The 16,954-nt window shown below is 43.5% G+C and overlaps 1 protein-coding gene across 1 annotated transcript in view; it reads right to left on the reverse strand.

The window, feature by feature from the left end:
• The window catches only part of LOC140491660 (uncharacterized), a 255,833-nt gene that overhangs the window by 86,116 nt on the left and 152,763 nt on the right, over positions 1-16,954 (reverse strand). The window contains exon 11 of the mRNA XM_072590156.1: positions 9,441-9,528. Coding sequence (XP_072446257.1) covers positions 9,441-9,528 — 88 coding nt within the window. The remainder of the gene's footprint in view (positions 1-9,440; positions 9,529-16,954) is intronic.

Below are 16,954 nucleotides of genomic sequence, written 5' to 3' on the forward strand. Positions count from 1 at the left end.
CTTCTGGATTGAAGTGGTCATCGGTTTGGAAAGTGCTGTCTAAGGATCCTTGATAAGTTTCTGCAGGTGCTTCTTAGAGACAGTGCACTATGCTGCTACTGAGCATTTGTGGTGGAGGGAGTAGATACTTCTGGATGTGGTGCCAATCAAGCAAACTGCTTTGTCCTGGGTGGTGTCAAGCTTCTCAGGTGTTGTTGGAGCTGCACCCATCTAGGCAAGTGGGAAGTATTCCACCACACTCCTTACTTGTGCCTTGTAGATGGTGAACTGGCTTTGGGGAGCCAGAAAGTGAGTTACTTGGCACAGCATTCCTAGCCTGGACCTGCTCTTGTAGCCACTGTGTCTCTGTGACCAGTTGAGTTTCTGGTCAATGGTAACCACCAGGATATTCATAGTTATGGATTCAGTGACGGTAACACCACTGAATGTCAAGGAGCAGTGGTTAGATTGTCTCTTATAGGTGTTGATCATAGTCTGGCACTTGTGTGGCGCAAGTATTATTTGCCACTTGTCAACCTAAGCCTGGATATTGTCCAGATTTTGTTGTGTTTGAACATGGACTGCTTCAGTATCTGAGAAATCACGAATGGCACTGAATATTGTGTAATCATTTCCAAACATCCCCACTTCTGACCTTCTGATGGAGGGAAGGTCATTGATGAAGCAATGAAAGTCGTTTGGCCTGAACCATGACCCTGAGTAACACCTGTCGAAATGTCCTGGAGATGAGATGACTGACCTCCAACAACTACAACCATCTTCCTACATGCCAGGTATGACTCAAGCCAGTGGAGAGTTTGCCCCCTGATATTCATTGATTCCAGTTTTGCTCAGACTCCAGATGCTACAGTCAGTTGAATGCAGTCTTAATGCCACTCTCACCTCACCTATGGAATTCAGCTTTTCTGTCCGTATTTGGACAAAGCCAAATCAGGAACTGATTAGTCCTGGCGAAATGCAAAGTGTGCATCACTGAGCAGGTTATTGCTGAGCAGGTGCTGCTTGATAGCACTGTTGATGACAACTTCCATCACTTTACTGATGATCGAGAGGAAACTAATGGGACAATTAGTTGGGATGTATTTGTCTGACTGTTGTGTTCAGGATATGCCTGGGCAATATTCCACATTGTAGAGTTGATAGATACCAGTGTGGTAATTATTTTGGAACAGCTTGACCTTGGGAGCAGCAAGTTCTGGAGTACACGCCTTCTGTACTATTGCTGGAATGTTGTCAGGGCCAATACCCTTTGCAGTATCTAGTGCTTCCAGCTGTTTCTTGATATTACATGGAGTGAATCAAATTGGCTGAAGACTGATATCTGTAATAGACAATAGGTGCAGGAATAGGCATTCTGCCCTTCAAGCCAGCACCACCATTCATTATGATCATGGCTGATCATCCTCAATCAGTATCCTGTTCCTGCCTTATCCCCATAACCCTTGATTCTAGAATCCTTAAGAGCTCTGACCAACTCTTTCTTCAAAATATCCAGAGACTTGGCCTGCACAGCCTTCTGGGGCAAAGCATTCCACACACCCACCACTCTCTGGGTGAAGAAGTTTCTCCTCAACTCTGTTCTAAGTGGCCTACCCCTTATTTTTAAACTGTGTCCTCTGGTTCAGCGGAAACATGCTTCCTGCCTCCAGAGTGTCCAATCCATTAATAACCTTATACGTCTCAATCAGATCCCCTCTCAGCCTTCTAAACTCAAGCGTATACAAGCCCAGTCGCTCCAATCTTTCAGCGTAAGATAGTCCCGCCATTCCGGAAATTGACCTCGTGAACCTACGCTGCACTCCCTCAATAGCCAGAATGTCTTTCCTCAAATGTGGAGACCAAAACTGCACACAATATTCCAGGTGCGGTCTCACCAGGGCCCTGTACAGCTGCAGAAGGACCTCTTTGCTTCTATACTCAATTCCTCTTGTTATGAAGGACAGCATGTATTAGCTTTCTTCGCTGCCCGCTGTATTGCATGTTTGCTTTCATTGACTGATGTACAAGAACACCTAGATCTCGTTGTACTGCCCATTTACCTAACTTGACTCCATTTAGGTAGTAATCTGCCTTCCTGTTCTTGCCACCAAAGTGGATAACCACACATTTATCCACATTAAACTGCATCTGCCATGCATCCGTCCACTCACCTAGCCTGTCCAGGTCACCCTGTATTCTTCTAACAGCCTCCTCACATTTCACCCTGCTACCCAGCTTTGTGTCATCAGCAAATTTGCTAATATTATTTTTAATACCTTCATCTATATCATTAATGTACACTGTAAAAAGCTGCGGACCCAGCACTGATCCCTGTGGCACACCACTGGTCACCGTCTGCCATTCCGAAAGGGAGCCGTTTATCAGTACTCTTTGTTTCCTGTCAGCCAACCAATTTTCAATCCAAGTCAGTATTTTGCCCCTAATGCCATGTGCCCTAATTGTGCTCACTAACCTCCTATGTGGGACTTTATCAAAGGCTTTCTGAAAGTCCAGGTATACTACATCCACGGAATCTCCCTTGTCCATCTTCAGAGTTACATCCTCAAAAAATTCTAGAAGATTAGTCAAGCAAGACATCCCCTTCATAAATCCATGCTGACCCTGACCTATCCTGCTACTACTATCCAGATGTATCATAATTTCGTCCTTTATAATTGACTCCAGCATTTTTCCCACCACTGAGGTCAGACTAACTGGTCTATAATTCTCTGTTTTATCTCTCCCTCCTTTCTTAAAACGTGGGACAACATTAGCCACCCTCCAATCCACAGGAACTGATCCTGAATCTATAGAACATTAGAAAATGATCACCAATGCATCCACGATTTCTAGAGCCACCTCCTTCAGTACCCTGGGATGTAGACCATTAGGTCCCGGGGACTTATCAGACTTCAGACCTAACAGTCTCTCCAACACCATTTCCTGCTTAATATAAATTCCCTTCAGTTCAGGTCCTTCAGCCACTATTACATCTGGGAGATTGCTCATGTCTTCCCCAATGAAGACAGATCTGAAGTACCAATTCAACTCTTCTGCCATTTCTTTGTTCTCCGTAATAAATTCACCTGTTTCTGTCTTCAAGGGCCCAATTTTAGTCTTAATCATTTTTTTTCTTTTCATTTACCTAAAAAAGCCTTCACTATCCTCCTTTATAGTTTTGGCCAGTTTACCTTCGTACCTTATTTTTTCTTTGCGTATTTCTTTTTAGTTATCCTCTGTTGTTCTTTAAAAGCTTCCCAGTCCTCCGATTTCCCACTCATCTTTGCTATGTTATACTTTTTCTCTTTTGTCTTTATATGGTCCTTAACTTCCCTCATCAGCCACGGCCACCCCTGTCTCCCCTTAGGATCTTTCTTCATTTTTGGAATGAACTGATCCTGCACCTTCTGCATTATACCCAGAAATACCTGCCATTGTTGTTCCACTGCCATCCCTGCTAGGGTATTGAACTTTGGCCAGGTCCTCCCTCATAGCTCCATAGTTCCCCTTATTCAACTGAAATATTGTCACTTCCGATTCTACCCTCTCCCTTTCAAACTGCAGATTAAACCTTATTGTGGTCACTACCTCCTAATGGCTCCTTTACTTCCAGGTCCCTGATCAAATCCGGTTTATTGCACAACACCAGATCCAGAATTCCTTTCTTCCTGGTCGGCTTCAGCACAAGGTGTTCTAAGAATCCATCTCGGAGGCACTCCACAAACTCCCTTTCTTGGGGTTCAGTACCATCCTGATTCTCCCAGCCTACCTCCATGTTGAAATCCTCCATAACAACTGTAGTAATACCTTTACGACAGGCCAATTTCAGCTCCTTATTCAACTTACACACTACAGCCGGGTTACTGTTTGGGGGCCTGTAGATAACTCCCATTAGGGTCTTTCTACCCTTAGAATTTCTCAGCTCTATCCATACTAACTCTACAGCCCCTGATTCTAGATCCTCCCGCGCAGGGACTGAATATCATTCCTTACCAACAGGGCCACCCCATCCCCTCTGCCAGTCAGTCTGTTCTTATGATAGCACGTATAGCCTTGAATATTCATTTCCCAGGCCCTGTCCACTTGAAGCCATGTCTCCATTATCCCCACAACATCGTAAATGCCAATTTCCCAATGAGCCTCAAGCTCATCCACCTTATTTCTAATGCTTCATGCATTCATATATAATATTTTTAATTTGTTACTCCCCTCATCCTTCTATCAATCCCTATTTCACTTTACCTTACGGCATGATTCTTTTTTGAGCTTTCTGCTCCATTGATTCCGTTGTCTTTCTTGACTTCTCTTGTTATAACTTTCCCTTTAACTTCCTTGTTAAACTTCCAGTTTGTCCCCCCACAGCTATTTAGTTTAATACTGGAGACCACTGGAGGATGTCAAGATTGATCATCCACTTGACACTTCTGGTTGAAGGTTGCTGCAAATGCCTTATCTTTTACACTTAAGTGCTGGGCTCTTCAATCATTGAGGATGGAGATAATTGTGGAGACTCCTCCTCCAGTTTGTTGTTTAATTGTCCACCACCATTCACATCTGGACGTGACAGGACTGCAAAGCTTAGATACCATCCTTTGGTTGTGGGATTGCTTAGTTTTGTCTGTCACATGGTGCTTACGCTGTCTGGCAAGCAAGTAGTCCTGTCTGGTAGCTTCACCAAATTGACACCTCATCTCCGGGTATGCCTAGTGCTGCTATTGGCATACCATCCTGTATTGTCCATTGAACCAGGATTGATCTCCTGGCTTGATGTTAATGAATGAGTTGGGGTAATACCAGACCATGAGGTTGTATACTGTGCTGAAATGCAATTCTGCTGCTGATGGCCCACAGAGTCTTATGGATGGCCAATCTTGCAGTGTTAGATCTGTTCAAAGTCTGTCCCATTTAGCATGGTGATAATGCTACACAATATAATGGAGGTTATTGTCAAAGTGAAGGCAAGACTTTATCTCCACAGGGACTATGCAGTGGTCACTCTTACCAATACTGTATCGCGCAGATGCATCTGCAGCCAGCAGATTGGTAAGGATGAGGTCAAGTGTATGGTACTGGAAAAGCACAGCAGGTCTGGCAGCATCCGAGAAGCAGGAAAATCGACGTTTCAGATATAAGACCACCTGATGAAGGGCTTATGCCCGAAACGTCAATTCTCCTGCTCCTCAGATGCTGCCTGACATGCTGTTCTTTGCCAGTACCACACCCTCGTCTCTGATCTCCAGTATCTGCAGTCCTTACTTTCTCCTAGTTGATTTCAACCCTAATGAAAAGCCTCTTTCAAGGATGCCTACCTTGAAGAAGTCCTCCTCATCTCTCTACATGGATCTCAGTGAGTCTATCTCTCACTGCACTGCCCAGATAATCTCCTCTGCCCTGAAGCTCTTCAGCTACATCCAGAAGCAGACTCGCTACCACAGCTACATCTCCTTCCTCAATGCCTGCCTAACATATCAGCAGGGACCAGTTAGGGCCAAAGGGCCTGTCTCCATGCTGTCAGATTCAAAAAACAAACCTGATTAATCAGCTGAGTGAGGATAGTATGTGGTAATCAGTCGGATGTTTCTTGCCCATGTTTAACCTGAAGCCATAAGACTTTATGGGGTGTGATGTCAATGTTGAAGACTCCCAGGACCACTCCACTTTGGATTCTGGGACATTATCCAATAGAGGATTCCTGATGAAGAGCTTATGCACGAAATGTCGATTCTCCTGCTCCTCGGATGCTGCCTGACCTGTGCTTTTCCAGCAACATATGCTCGACTCTGATCTCCAGCATCTGCAGTCCTCACTTTCCCCACACTGTCTGTCACGTATGTTTCCATAAGTATGACTAAGTCAGGTTGTTGCTAGGTCAATCTGTGTGGCAGCTCTCCCAGTTTTGGCACTAGCCCACAGATGTTAGTAAAGAGGACTTTGGGGATTGGTAGAGTTGTTTCTGCCATTTTCTTTAGTGATGCCTAGGTCAATGCTGGGTGGTCCAACTGGTTTCGTTTCTTTCTTGATACATTGTGATTGGTATAACTGAATGGCTTGCTAGGCCATTTCAGAGGGCAGTTGAGGATTATCTTCCCTGAAGAACACTAATGAGCCAGATAGGTTTATCCGACTATCGACAATGGATTCATGGTCACCAGTAGATTCTTGATTCCAAATTGTCTTTTATTGAATTCACATTCTACCATCTGTCTTGGCAGGATTTGAACCTGGGTGTCCAGAACATTAACTGTATTTCTGGATTAATAGTTGAGCAATAATAGGTGATCCCCTTCCACCATAGTGGAGGGAGAGTGAAAATTGGGAAGGGAGCAAGACAGAAAACACTGACAGAGGGTGAGTCAGGATGCAGGAGAGGTAGGGGAGTAAGGACATAGGAGGGTGAGTGGGCACACATAGGGGAGATCAGAACACAAGATGGTAGGGGGAGTGAAGGCATAGCAGGAGTGAGAACGTGAGGGGGGTAAGAGGATACAGGAGGAGTGAGGATGAAAGTGGGGAGTGAGAATTAGGTGGAATTGAAGATACAGGAATGGGAGTGTGGATATAGGGGAGGATGCGGGAGGGGAGTGAGGATACAGGAGGAGGAACTGATGATCTGAGAAGAGGTGAGTAAGAACACCATCGGGACATAGGAGAGGAGCAGACCGAGCAGGTATGAGGGGAGAGGGAGTTAGGATGTAAGAGTAGGGAGAATGCAGGGATGTAGTGAGGACATGGTAGGGGAGTGAGGGTACAAGAGAAGTGGGGACGATGCAGAAACCCCAGAAGGCCTCCCCCCCCCCCCCCCCCCATTCTCCTCCCATTTCTTCTCTGCTCTACTCTTCCCTTCCTCCCATTCATGACCACATCCTCACTCTTCTACACCTACTTACAGAGTCATAGAGATGTACAGCATGGAAACAGATACTTCGATCCAACCCGTCCATGCCCACCAGATATCCCAACCCAATCTAGTCCCACCTGCCAACATCAAAATCATTTTTGTAAATGACAAGAAGTAGAGGACCCAACACCGACCCTTGTGGCACTCCACTGGTCACAGGCCTCCAGTCTGAAAATCAACTCTCCACCACCATCCTTTGTCTTCTACCTTTGAGCCAGTTCTGTATCTAAATGGCTAGTTCTCTCTGTATTCCGTGAGATCTAACCTTGCTAACCAGTCTCCCACTTGCCTCCTTCATTCTCACTCCTTCCATATCCTCACTCTCCCTCCTGTGTCCTCACCCCATCTCCACGTCTTCACTACCCTCTCTCACGTCCTCACTCCTGCCATGTCTCCATTCTCCCTCCCATCTGTGCGCCAACTCACCCTCCTGTGTCCTTACCGCTCTTCCCCACACATCCACACTCCCCCACCCACATACCCACACAACCCCCACCCACATACCCCACACCACCCCCACCCCACACTACCATCCCCATACTCTCCACCCTGCCACAGCATTCTCCCCAGACCCTCCAGCCCAACCCCACAGTGTAAGTTTGCAGTGAATAAAGTGGGGAAAAAATAGAACATAGGACATAGAACAAACACCACAGAACAGACCCTTCGGCCCTCAATGTTGCGCCGACCTGTGAACTATTCTAAGCACATTCCCCTACACTATCCCATCATCATTCATGTGCTTATGCAAGGATTGTTTAATCTCCCTAATGTGACTGAGTTAACGATATTGGCAAGTAGGGCATTCCACGCCTTTACCACTCTGTGAGTGAAGAACCTGCCTCTGACATCTGTCTTAAATCTATCACCCCTCAATTTGTATTATGCCCACTCATACAAGCTGACATCATCATCCTAGGAAAAAGACTTTCACTGTTGCATGTTTTTACCCCCTGCAGCTTGGGAATCAGACAAAATTGTGATATAGGGTGAAGTGGGATATGAGAAGGTGGATTAGATAGAAACATTTAGTCAACTTTGGATCTTTTCAGCTCTACTTTAGGCCTACATTATGACTACACCAATCATGGTGAAATGCATTTTATCCTACAACAGAAATGAAACTGACTGATGTGTGATACAATGTATTGAGTGGCTTGGTTGAAGAGCTGGTACTGTGTGTGTGTGTGTGTGTGTGTGTGTGGTATGAGATGTTGCTATGAGGTTTTTAACACTTTTAAGCTTGTAAAAGTGAGATGAAGCTATTAATGTGATTGATGGAGATTGCTGGTAGATGAGTCATGGGTTGTAGTGCATTGACTAGTGTGAGAACTTAGGTGCAACTAATGGATATCACATTTAAGGTGTATTCTCTTAAGTAACTGAATTTTCCATTGCCTTTCACAGTTTTAGCTGACCACCTGTAGAATGAGGATTAACCTTCTGCACAAAGGCCCTCAGTGTTATGTTGCAGAAACTTGGATCATATCTCTCTTATATTGTTCCATTCTTTTATCTTTCCCAGTTAAAAGTCCCTTCTGCAAATGAAGTCTAACACATGCACCAATGAAAATATACCTTCCCTTTAAAAGAGTCAGGCTTATTTCCTATGCTCTCTTGGGACATAAATGTTATTGACAAGGCCCACCCTATTTGTCTTTGAGAAGATGTTTTAAATAGAGCAGACTGGCATGAATTCATGCTAGCCTCTGACAACTTTGTCTTCCCTACTCAGATGTGCAAACACTCGACACCACACTTATCGCTGGTGGCATGCAGCAAATGAACACATATCATGAAATTAAGGTACTGCACTGGAAAAAAAGGCGTGGAATAAACTTGCTTTGCCAATTGAGTGTTTGTTTTTTTGAACTTTATCCAAATTCTTCCCCTAAATTTAAGAAGTTTAGAACAGATGCAGGAAAAATCCTCTTTACACAAAGTTGTGAAGCTGTAGAATTTACTTCAGTGGTTAATGGTGAACAGTTGAATGAGGCTGTTTAGGACATGTATCTATAATTAGGACTATTTGTTTAAATGGAAGGAAAACACTGAAATGGACTTGTTGGGTCAATTTCCATGCTTTCACATCTGTGCATTTCGATGATAATGGAAACGTGATCAATATATCACAAGGCAACTATACCTCAGGATTATTTCTTTTAAAAAAAAGTGCAGTAAGCTAATATACAAAGAAAGAAGAAGGTTAAAAAAAAGTTGGAATGTAGTATGCTGCCTATCTTGTATTTTATGAAGTCAATGTCCTCCTTGAACTTAATGTACTATCTATGAGAAGGACTGACACAATTAAGACAGTCTAAGGTAATCACCATCCATATATTATAGCAGAAACTCAATGCTAAGCTGTTAATCATGCTAATTAGAGCACTTTTGAGGTAGAACTGCGATGAACAACTTTATGATCTCCCTGACTAGAAGCTTATATCCAAATTTCCCCAAAGAGTAGCCCTTGCCCTGATGAAAGAACTCTTTGAACTGTATTAATTTTCAGAAGCAGTTTCCTTTGTTCTGATGCAATATATATCTGATACTGTATTATTACCTGGCTTGATGCCTCTCTTTTGGATGAGTTCTATTAGCTAATTGTTCTTTGAAGAGTCTATGCAGAGTCCATGCTTGTGGAAATCCTACTGCAAACAAAATAAAGCTCATTGTGAAAGATGTCCCTGGAAAATTCAGGGGAGGTGAAAAGTGTCATTTGTATCTCTGCAGCCCAAACTTGCCAGATGTTGCTGCTTTATGTTACTATGCAGTTTCTTTGTCTAACTATGGATAACAGATGCACAATTCTTTGAACTATTCATAGCTGCTGAACCAAGCCTTATTACTAGTGAATTGAAGTATGTTTGAAAAAATATCCTACTTCAAAGATTTTTCAGAGGATTAAATGGCACAAGTCATATTTATAACATGTCTTTATTTAAATAAAACATCACAATGTGCGACCAGCAAGAGTGTGCAACCATTGGGAGTTGAACTAAGTGTGGGATTTTGAGTATATATCTTAATTTTTTGCATTCTTAAAATGTAAGACTGTGGATAAGGAGAGGGTAAATATTTAAGGGTTGTTATGTTTTTTTTCCGGCTGAAGGAACGTTTAAACAAGCTCTCCTAGTGTTGTACCTACATAACCTAATTAAAACAATTCAGGAAACTGGTTAAATTTGGTTCTTGTAGGCTTTATAATATAAAAGCAAGGCCTATAGTGCTCCCAGCACAATGTGCAACCAGCAAGAGCGCGCAATCACTGTGAGTTAAGTGTGGGAATTTAAGCAAGTGGGGGGAGGGAAGCACTGCTTTCTCTTGTTCTGGCCATTTTTGCAAGGGACAGCTTTGTGGTCGAGGTGCTGCCAGTTAGATCTAAGAGTGGAGCAGGTCAGGCAGCATCAAAGGAGAAGGAGAATCAACGTTTCAGGCATAAGCCCTTCTTCACGAATGAGGAGGGTGTGCCAAGCAGGCTAAGATAAAAGGTAGGGAGGAGGGACTTGGGGGAGGGGCGTTGGGAATGCGATAGGTGGAAGGAGGTTAAAGTGAGGGTGATAGGCCGGAGAGGAGGTGGGGGCGGAGAGGTCGGGAAGAAGATTGCAGGTCAAGAAGGCGGTGCTGAGTCTGAAGGTTGGGACTGAGAAAAGGTGGGGGGAGCCAGTGAAGTGGTATGCTTCTCCGGTCAGCTGTGGGAGATCAGGGAGCAGTTGATTGTCCGTGGTGACCCTGTCTGCAAGAAGTATGTCTGGCTGTAGTTCCTCTCAGAACACTTGTGTCTTGATGGTAGTGATGTCAGCCACTCTGGACTTCAATCCTTAAGGTTGTGCAAGATCTTAGTTAGACTGATTAAGGGTACAACTTTGCTTCTTATGAGAAGCAGCTGGTTCAGTTACTACCCACTGTAGTGAAAGGGTTGGTCTAAGCTAAATGGGGCAAAATTGGTTGAGAGAGATTCACCAAGATTGGCTCAACAATTTTTGATTAGAAAATGGCTGCTTGGGGATCCAAGATAGCGGAGATCTAACAAGTCTGCCTTGTTGAGCTCTGCACCACAACTCAGGATGCCTCCACCATCCCTGCCACCCACCATCCCCCCACCCAACACCATTCCACACAACCCCACCTAAGCTTTAGGAGAAAATCAATAATTAAATATTGGTAAAATTGCTACATATCTTTTTTTTTCTAGCAAGGGAAGATGACTAGAGGCATAGGACCGAACACATCGCAACATGCAGGACATTCCCCTGCAGCTTCGGGCACGCCCACAGCCGCAGCTTCAGCCTCCTCTGAAACCCCAATAAATTCACCTACTCAACAAGGTTTGGCTGCAGTGGTCATGAAACTCCAGGAGAAGATCAAAGTCTCAATTGAAGAAAATCGCACCAGGCTGGAACCAATCTCGGCCATGCTACAGAAGCATGAGCGGGAGCTTGAAGGAATCGGGAAGCAGGTGGAGGAGGTTGAGTGGCAGAACGCGGCATCGGAGATCACGGTTGAGTCTTCAGTGGGGCAGATCCAGGTCCTTGAGAAGCAGGTACAGACCTTAGTAGAATAGGTCGACAACCTCAAAAACAGAGGTCGAAGAAAGGACATCTGGGTTGTCAGGCTGCCAGAGGGAGAAGAAGATAAGCAGCCAGCCAGTTTCTTTGAAGACTGGCTGCCACGATTTCTTGGTTGGGAGGCCGAGGTAGGCCAGGTATAAATCAATAGAGCTCACCGCTTTGCATGCACAGGCCTAGTTCACACCAGTGCCCCCGCCTGGTCCTAGTGCGATTCTAGTATTATCGGGATAAACAGAAGGTAATGGAAGCCTCCAAATCGCAGGGGAAGGATCCACTGACCCTGATTTACAAAAGATCCAAGATTATGTTTAACCAGGACTTATCTGTGGCTGTGATCTGTAAGAGGAAGTCCTTTGATCAAGTGAAGGAGAGATTGAGGGATCTTGGTATTCAATACTCCATAAGGCACCTGGCAGTGCTCCATTTCAATCATGAAGGATTTGAGCACTTATTTGATTCATCAGAAAAAGCGAAAAACTTTCTGGACTTTCTATATTAAAATAGACTGGATGTCCAAAGGATGTGGACAATAATGGTTTTTTCTTTCCTTTTTTTCCTTGTGTACTTCTCTTTTTTTATTACAGAAAGTGTTGTTGGATTTTTTTCCAGTGTTAGTTGAGGTCAATGTATGGTTGGGGATGGGTGGAATGCCCACTTTTAATTTCTTTGTTCATAATACCTGTATTTATTCATCCTTTGCCTGAGTCTGGGACGTGGCTCAAGGCAGAAGGAGCTATGGAGGTGTATGTGGGTCGTGTAAGCACCCCCTGTAGGCAGGGGATAGAGTCTCCCATCAAGTGTTTTTTGTATTTGGTTTAGTTTGTAGGTATTTAGTAGATGTAGTTTTTGAAAGTTTTGGTAATGTAGTTTCAGTGTGTGTATTTTCTCAGCGTGATGAGTATTTATTTACACTCGGCACATTGTAAGTAGGGTTCTTCCCCTCAGGGGTTCAAGGGTTGTATTAGAGAGATATGGCTAATTGTTGATTATGTTGACTATCCCTAATCAACTTATTCCTCTGTGGATGATTATAAATCCTATCTCATAACTCTTTCCAACAATTTAAGTACAATGAAAATAAGGCTCATAGGTCTATAATTTGCAGAGTTGTCTCTACTCCCCTTCTTGAACAAGGGAACAGCATTTGCCACCCTCCAGTCTTCTGGCACTATTCCTGTTGACAATGACGACATACAGATCAAAGCCAAATGCTCGGCAACCTTCTCCCAGGCTTCCCAGAGAATCCTTGGATAAATCCCATCCGGCCCAGGGGCCTTAGCTATTTTTTACACTTTCCAGAATTGCTAACACCTCCTCCTGATGCACCTCAATCCCATCTAGTCCAGTAGCCTGTATCTCAGTATTCTACTCAACCACATTTTCTTTTTCTAGTGTGAATACTGACGAAAAGTATTCATTTAGCGTTTCCCCTATCCCCTCTGACACCATGCACAACTTCCCAACACAATGCTTGGTTGGCCCTAACCTTACTCTTGCCATTCTTTTATTCATGATATAGCTATAGAAACCCTCAGGGTTTTCCTTGAACCTATCAGCCAATTAATTCTCATGTCCCCTCCTTGTTTAGTGGAACAACTTGATTAGCTAGTTGCCTGTAGACAACAAAATAAATTCAAATTAGGCCAATCAGTTTAAATTATTCCCTGAAAAACACCAAATTCTAATCAAGTTTAAATTTAATATATTGACAATCTTAAAAGCCAATGACACAACCTGAAGCCTTGGGGGTATAAAACAGGGAAAAATTAAACGGTTGGGAAGAGACGTTGCCAAGTTACGAGCACCTGCAGACTGCTGGGGAAAATAGCTCTCTTAAAGGTACCTTGATCGATCAGTAACCTGTGAAACAGAAATTCCTAAGAAGAAGAAAAGAAGACCAAGGAAGATATAAGAGAAGATTCAACATCTGGCTGGCTTTGAAAATTTGCATTTTTGGTAAATCTTAATCAGGGGTTTTATTGGACTAGTATTATCGAAGGGGAAGGTAAAAGGTAAGTTACAGGAAGGAGTTGTAAATAGTTGTTAGCTAATTCTTCTCTGTTATATGTTAAGAAATAAAGTTGTTAATTTTTACTTTAAATAGTTCTTTGTCTCTCAAATTTTTACAGATTACTGCATGGGATAAACCTTTTCTGTGTTGGTGGTTTAAATTAAACAGGAGGGTTTACCCCATGTCGTAACAGAGGGACAAGACTGACAGCTCAATGTTCTGGGGTGTAGATGCTATAGGAAGTGGAGTGTCATTTTTGATGAGGGAAAACATTATGGCAGTACTCAGAGAGGATATTCCTGGGGGAAACATCCAGTGAGCTGCAAAGGTGGAATTGAGAAATAAGAAAGGGATGGTCACTTTGTTAGGATTACACTATACGCCCTCAATAGTCAGCGGGAAACTGAAGAGCAAACATGTAGGGAGATCATAGATGGCTGCAAGAATAATAAAGTTGTAACTGTAGGGGATTTTAGCTGTCATTGTGTTAAGGTTTTGAATAAGGAGAAACTTGTTAAGTGTGTTCTAGAAAACTTTCTCAATCAATATGTAGATGGCCTTATGAGAGAAGGGGCAAAACGCAACCTCCTTTTGGGAAACAAAGCAGGGCAAATGACTAAGGTGTTAGTGGGGGAGCACTTTGGGACCAGTGACCATAATTCTATTTGTTTTAAAATAGTAATGGAAAAGGATAGGCTTTCAAGTTAAAGTTCTAAATTGTGGCAAGACTGATTTTGATGGTATTAGACAGAAACTTTTAAATGGGAGAAAGTGAGGACTGTAGATGCTGGAAATCAGAGTTAAGAGTATGGTGCTGGAAAAGCACAACGGGCCAGGCAGCGTCCGAGGAGCAGGAGAATCCTGATGAAGGGCTATGTCCAAAGTGTTGATTCTCCTGTTCCTCAGATGCTGCATGGTCTGTTGTGCTTTCCCAGCACCACACTCTAGAAACTTTCAAATGTTGATTGGGGGAGCCTATATAAGCTAAAGGGATGTCTGGCAAGTGGGAGGCTTTCAAAAGTGAGACAAATGAGAGTTCAGGGACAGCATGTTCCTGCTAGTGTGAAAGGCAAGGCTGGCAGATGTATGGAATGCTGGATGACTAGAGATATTGAGGCTCTGGTCAAGCGAAAGAAGTAGTTATATGTGAGATATAGACAGCTGGGATCAAATGATTCCCTTGAACAGTACAGGAGGTATTGGAGGGAGGGAGGGAGGTGAGAAAATGAGGTATGAGATAGCTTTGGCAGATAAGGTTAAGAAGGATCAAAGGAAATTCTACAAGTATATCTTACATGTGAAAGAGTAACTAGGGAGAGAAAAGGGCCCCGTAACGATCAACGAGGCCAGCTATGTGTAGAACCACAGGAGATGAGTGAGATCCTAAACGAATAGGTCACGTCAGTAATTACTGTGGAGAAAGACATGGAAGCTAGGGAACTTGAAGAAATAAACAGTTATGTCTATAAGGGTGTCCACGTTACAGAATAAGAGTTGCCAGAGGTCTTAAAACACTTATAGGTAGTTAAGTCCCCAGGACTTGATCAAGCGTATCCTAGGACATTGTGGGAAGCTAGGGCCCTTAGCAGATATATTTGTATCTTTGATAGCCACAGGGGAGGTGCCGGAAGATTGGAGGGTGCCTAATGTTGTGCCATTATTAAAGAAAGGATGCAAGGAAAACCCAGGGAACTACCGATCACTGAGCATGATGTCAGTAGTAGGTAAGTTGTTGGAAGGGATGCTGAGAAACAAGATCTACATGCAATTGGAAAGGCAAAGATGTATACGGATAGTCAGCATGGCTTTGTGCGTGGGAAATCATGTGTCACAAACCTGACTGAGTTTTTTTGAAGAGGTGACCAAGAACATAGATGAAGGCAGAGCAATAGACCTTGTCTGCATGGAATTTAGCAAGCCCTTCAACAGGTTCTGCATGGTAGACTGGCTCGTAAGGTTAGAACACATGGGATCCAGGGAAAGCTAGCCAATTGGGTACAAAATTGGCTTGATGGTAAGAAAAGGAGGGTTGTGACCAGTAGTGTGCTGCAAGGATTGGTGCTGGGTCCAATGTTATTTGCCATTTATATAAACAATTTAGATGAGAATATAGGAGACATGATTAACATGTTTGCAATGACACCAAAATTGGTGGTATAGTGGACAGTGGAGAAGTTTTAGAGTATAACTGTACCTTGATTAACTCAGCCAGTGGGCTGAGGAATGGCAGATAAAATTTAACTTAAATAAAAGTAAGGTGCTGCATTTGGTAAGACAAACCATGGCAGGACTTACACAATTCATGGTAGGGCCTTGGGGAGTGTTGCCAAACAGAGACCTAGGGATGCAAGTACATAGTTCCTTGGAATCACAGATGGACATGGTGGTGAAGAAGACGTTTAGCATGCTTGCCTTCATTGGTACAGGAGTTGTGACATCATGTTATAGCTTACAAGACATTGGTACGGTCACATTTGGAGTACTATGTACAATTCCCATTACCCTTGCTATTGGAAAGATGTTATTGACTGGAAAGGGTACAAAAACAATCTACAATGATATTACCGAGACTGGAAAGTTTGCGTTATGAGGAGGGGCTGGATAGGTTGAGACTTTTTTCCCTGGAGTGTTGGAGACTAAGAGATGACTGAATAGATATTTATAAGATCATGAGGGCATAGATAAGGTGAATAGTCAAAGTTTTTTTCCCCCAGAGTTGGCGGGGGGGGGGGAGGGTCAAAACTTAGAGGGTCTAAGTTTAAAGTGGATGGGGAAAGATTTAAAACTGACCTGAGGGGCAACTTTTTCACACAGAGGGTGGTGCATATGTACAATGAACAGCCAAATGAAGTGGTAAATGCAGGTACAGTTACATCATTTAAAAGACATTTGGATAGGTACATGGATAGGAAAGGTTTAGAGGGATATGGGACAAATGCAGGTAAATGGGACTAGTTGGGACTAGGAATGATCAGCCATGATCATATTGAATGGCGGTGCAGGCTCGAAGGGCAGAATGGCCTACTCCTGCATCTATTGTCTATTGTCTATTGTCTAGTTCAGTTTCGGAAACCTGGCTGGGAAGGATGAGTTGGACCAAAAGGTTTGTTTCCATGCTATATGACTCTACGACAACACACTTTGCAGGGGCTTTATAAAATAAAATAACACTTAAACATTTTGGGAAATGTTAAGAAAGATGACCAAAATATTTCAACTAAGAGGTGGTTTTAAGGAGCGCCTCAAAGTAAGAAAGAAAGACAGAGAGATTAAGTGCTGGGAAGGTGCGGGGAGGGAGTTGCAAAACTTAGTTACAAACCGAGGCAGCTGGAGGGATAGTCACAGCACCAGAGACCCAGGTTCAATTCCCACCTCAGGCAACTGTCTGTGTGGAGTTTGCACATTCTCCCCGTGTCTGCGTGGGTTTCCTCCGGGTGCTCCGGTTTCCTCCCACAGTCCAAAAATGTGCAGGTTAGGTGAATTGGCCATGCTAAA

Source organism: Chiloscyllium punctatum, chromosome 19 (genome assembly GCF_047496795.1).
Source record: "Chiloscyllium punctatum isolate Juve2018m chromosome 19, sChiPun1.3, whole genome shotgun sequence".
Lineage (NCBI taxonomy): Eukaryota > Metazoa > Chordata > Chondrichthyes > Orectolobiformes > Hemiscylliidae > Chiloscyllium > Chiloscyllium punctatum.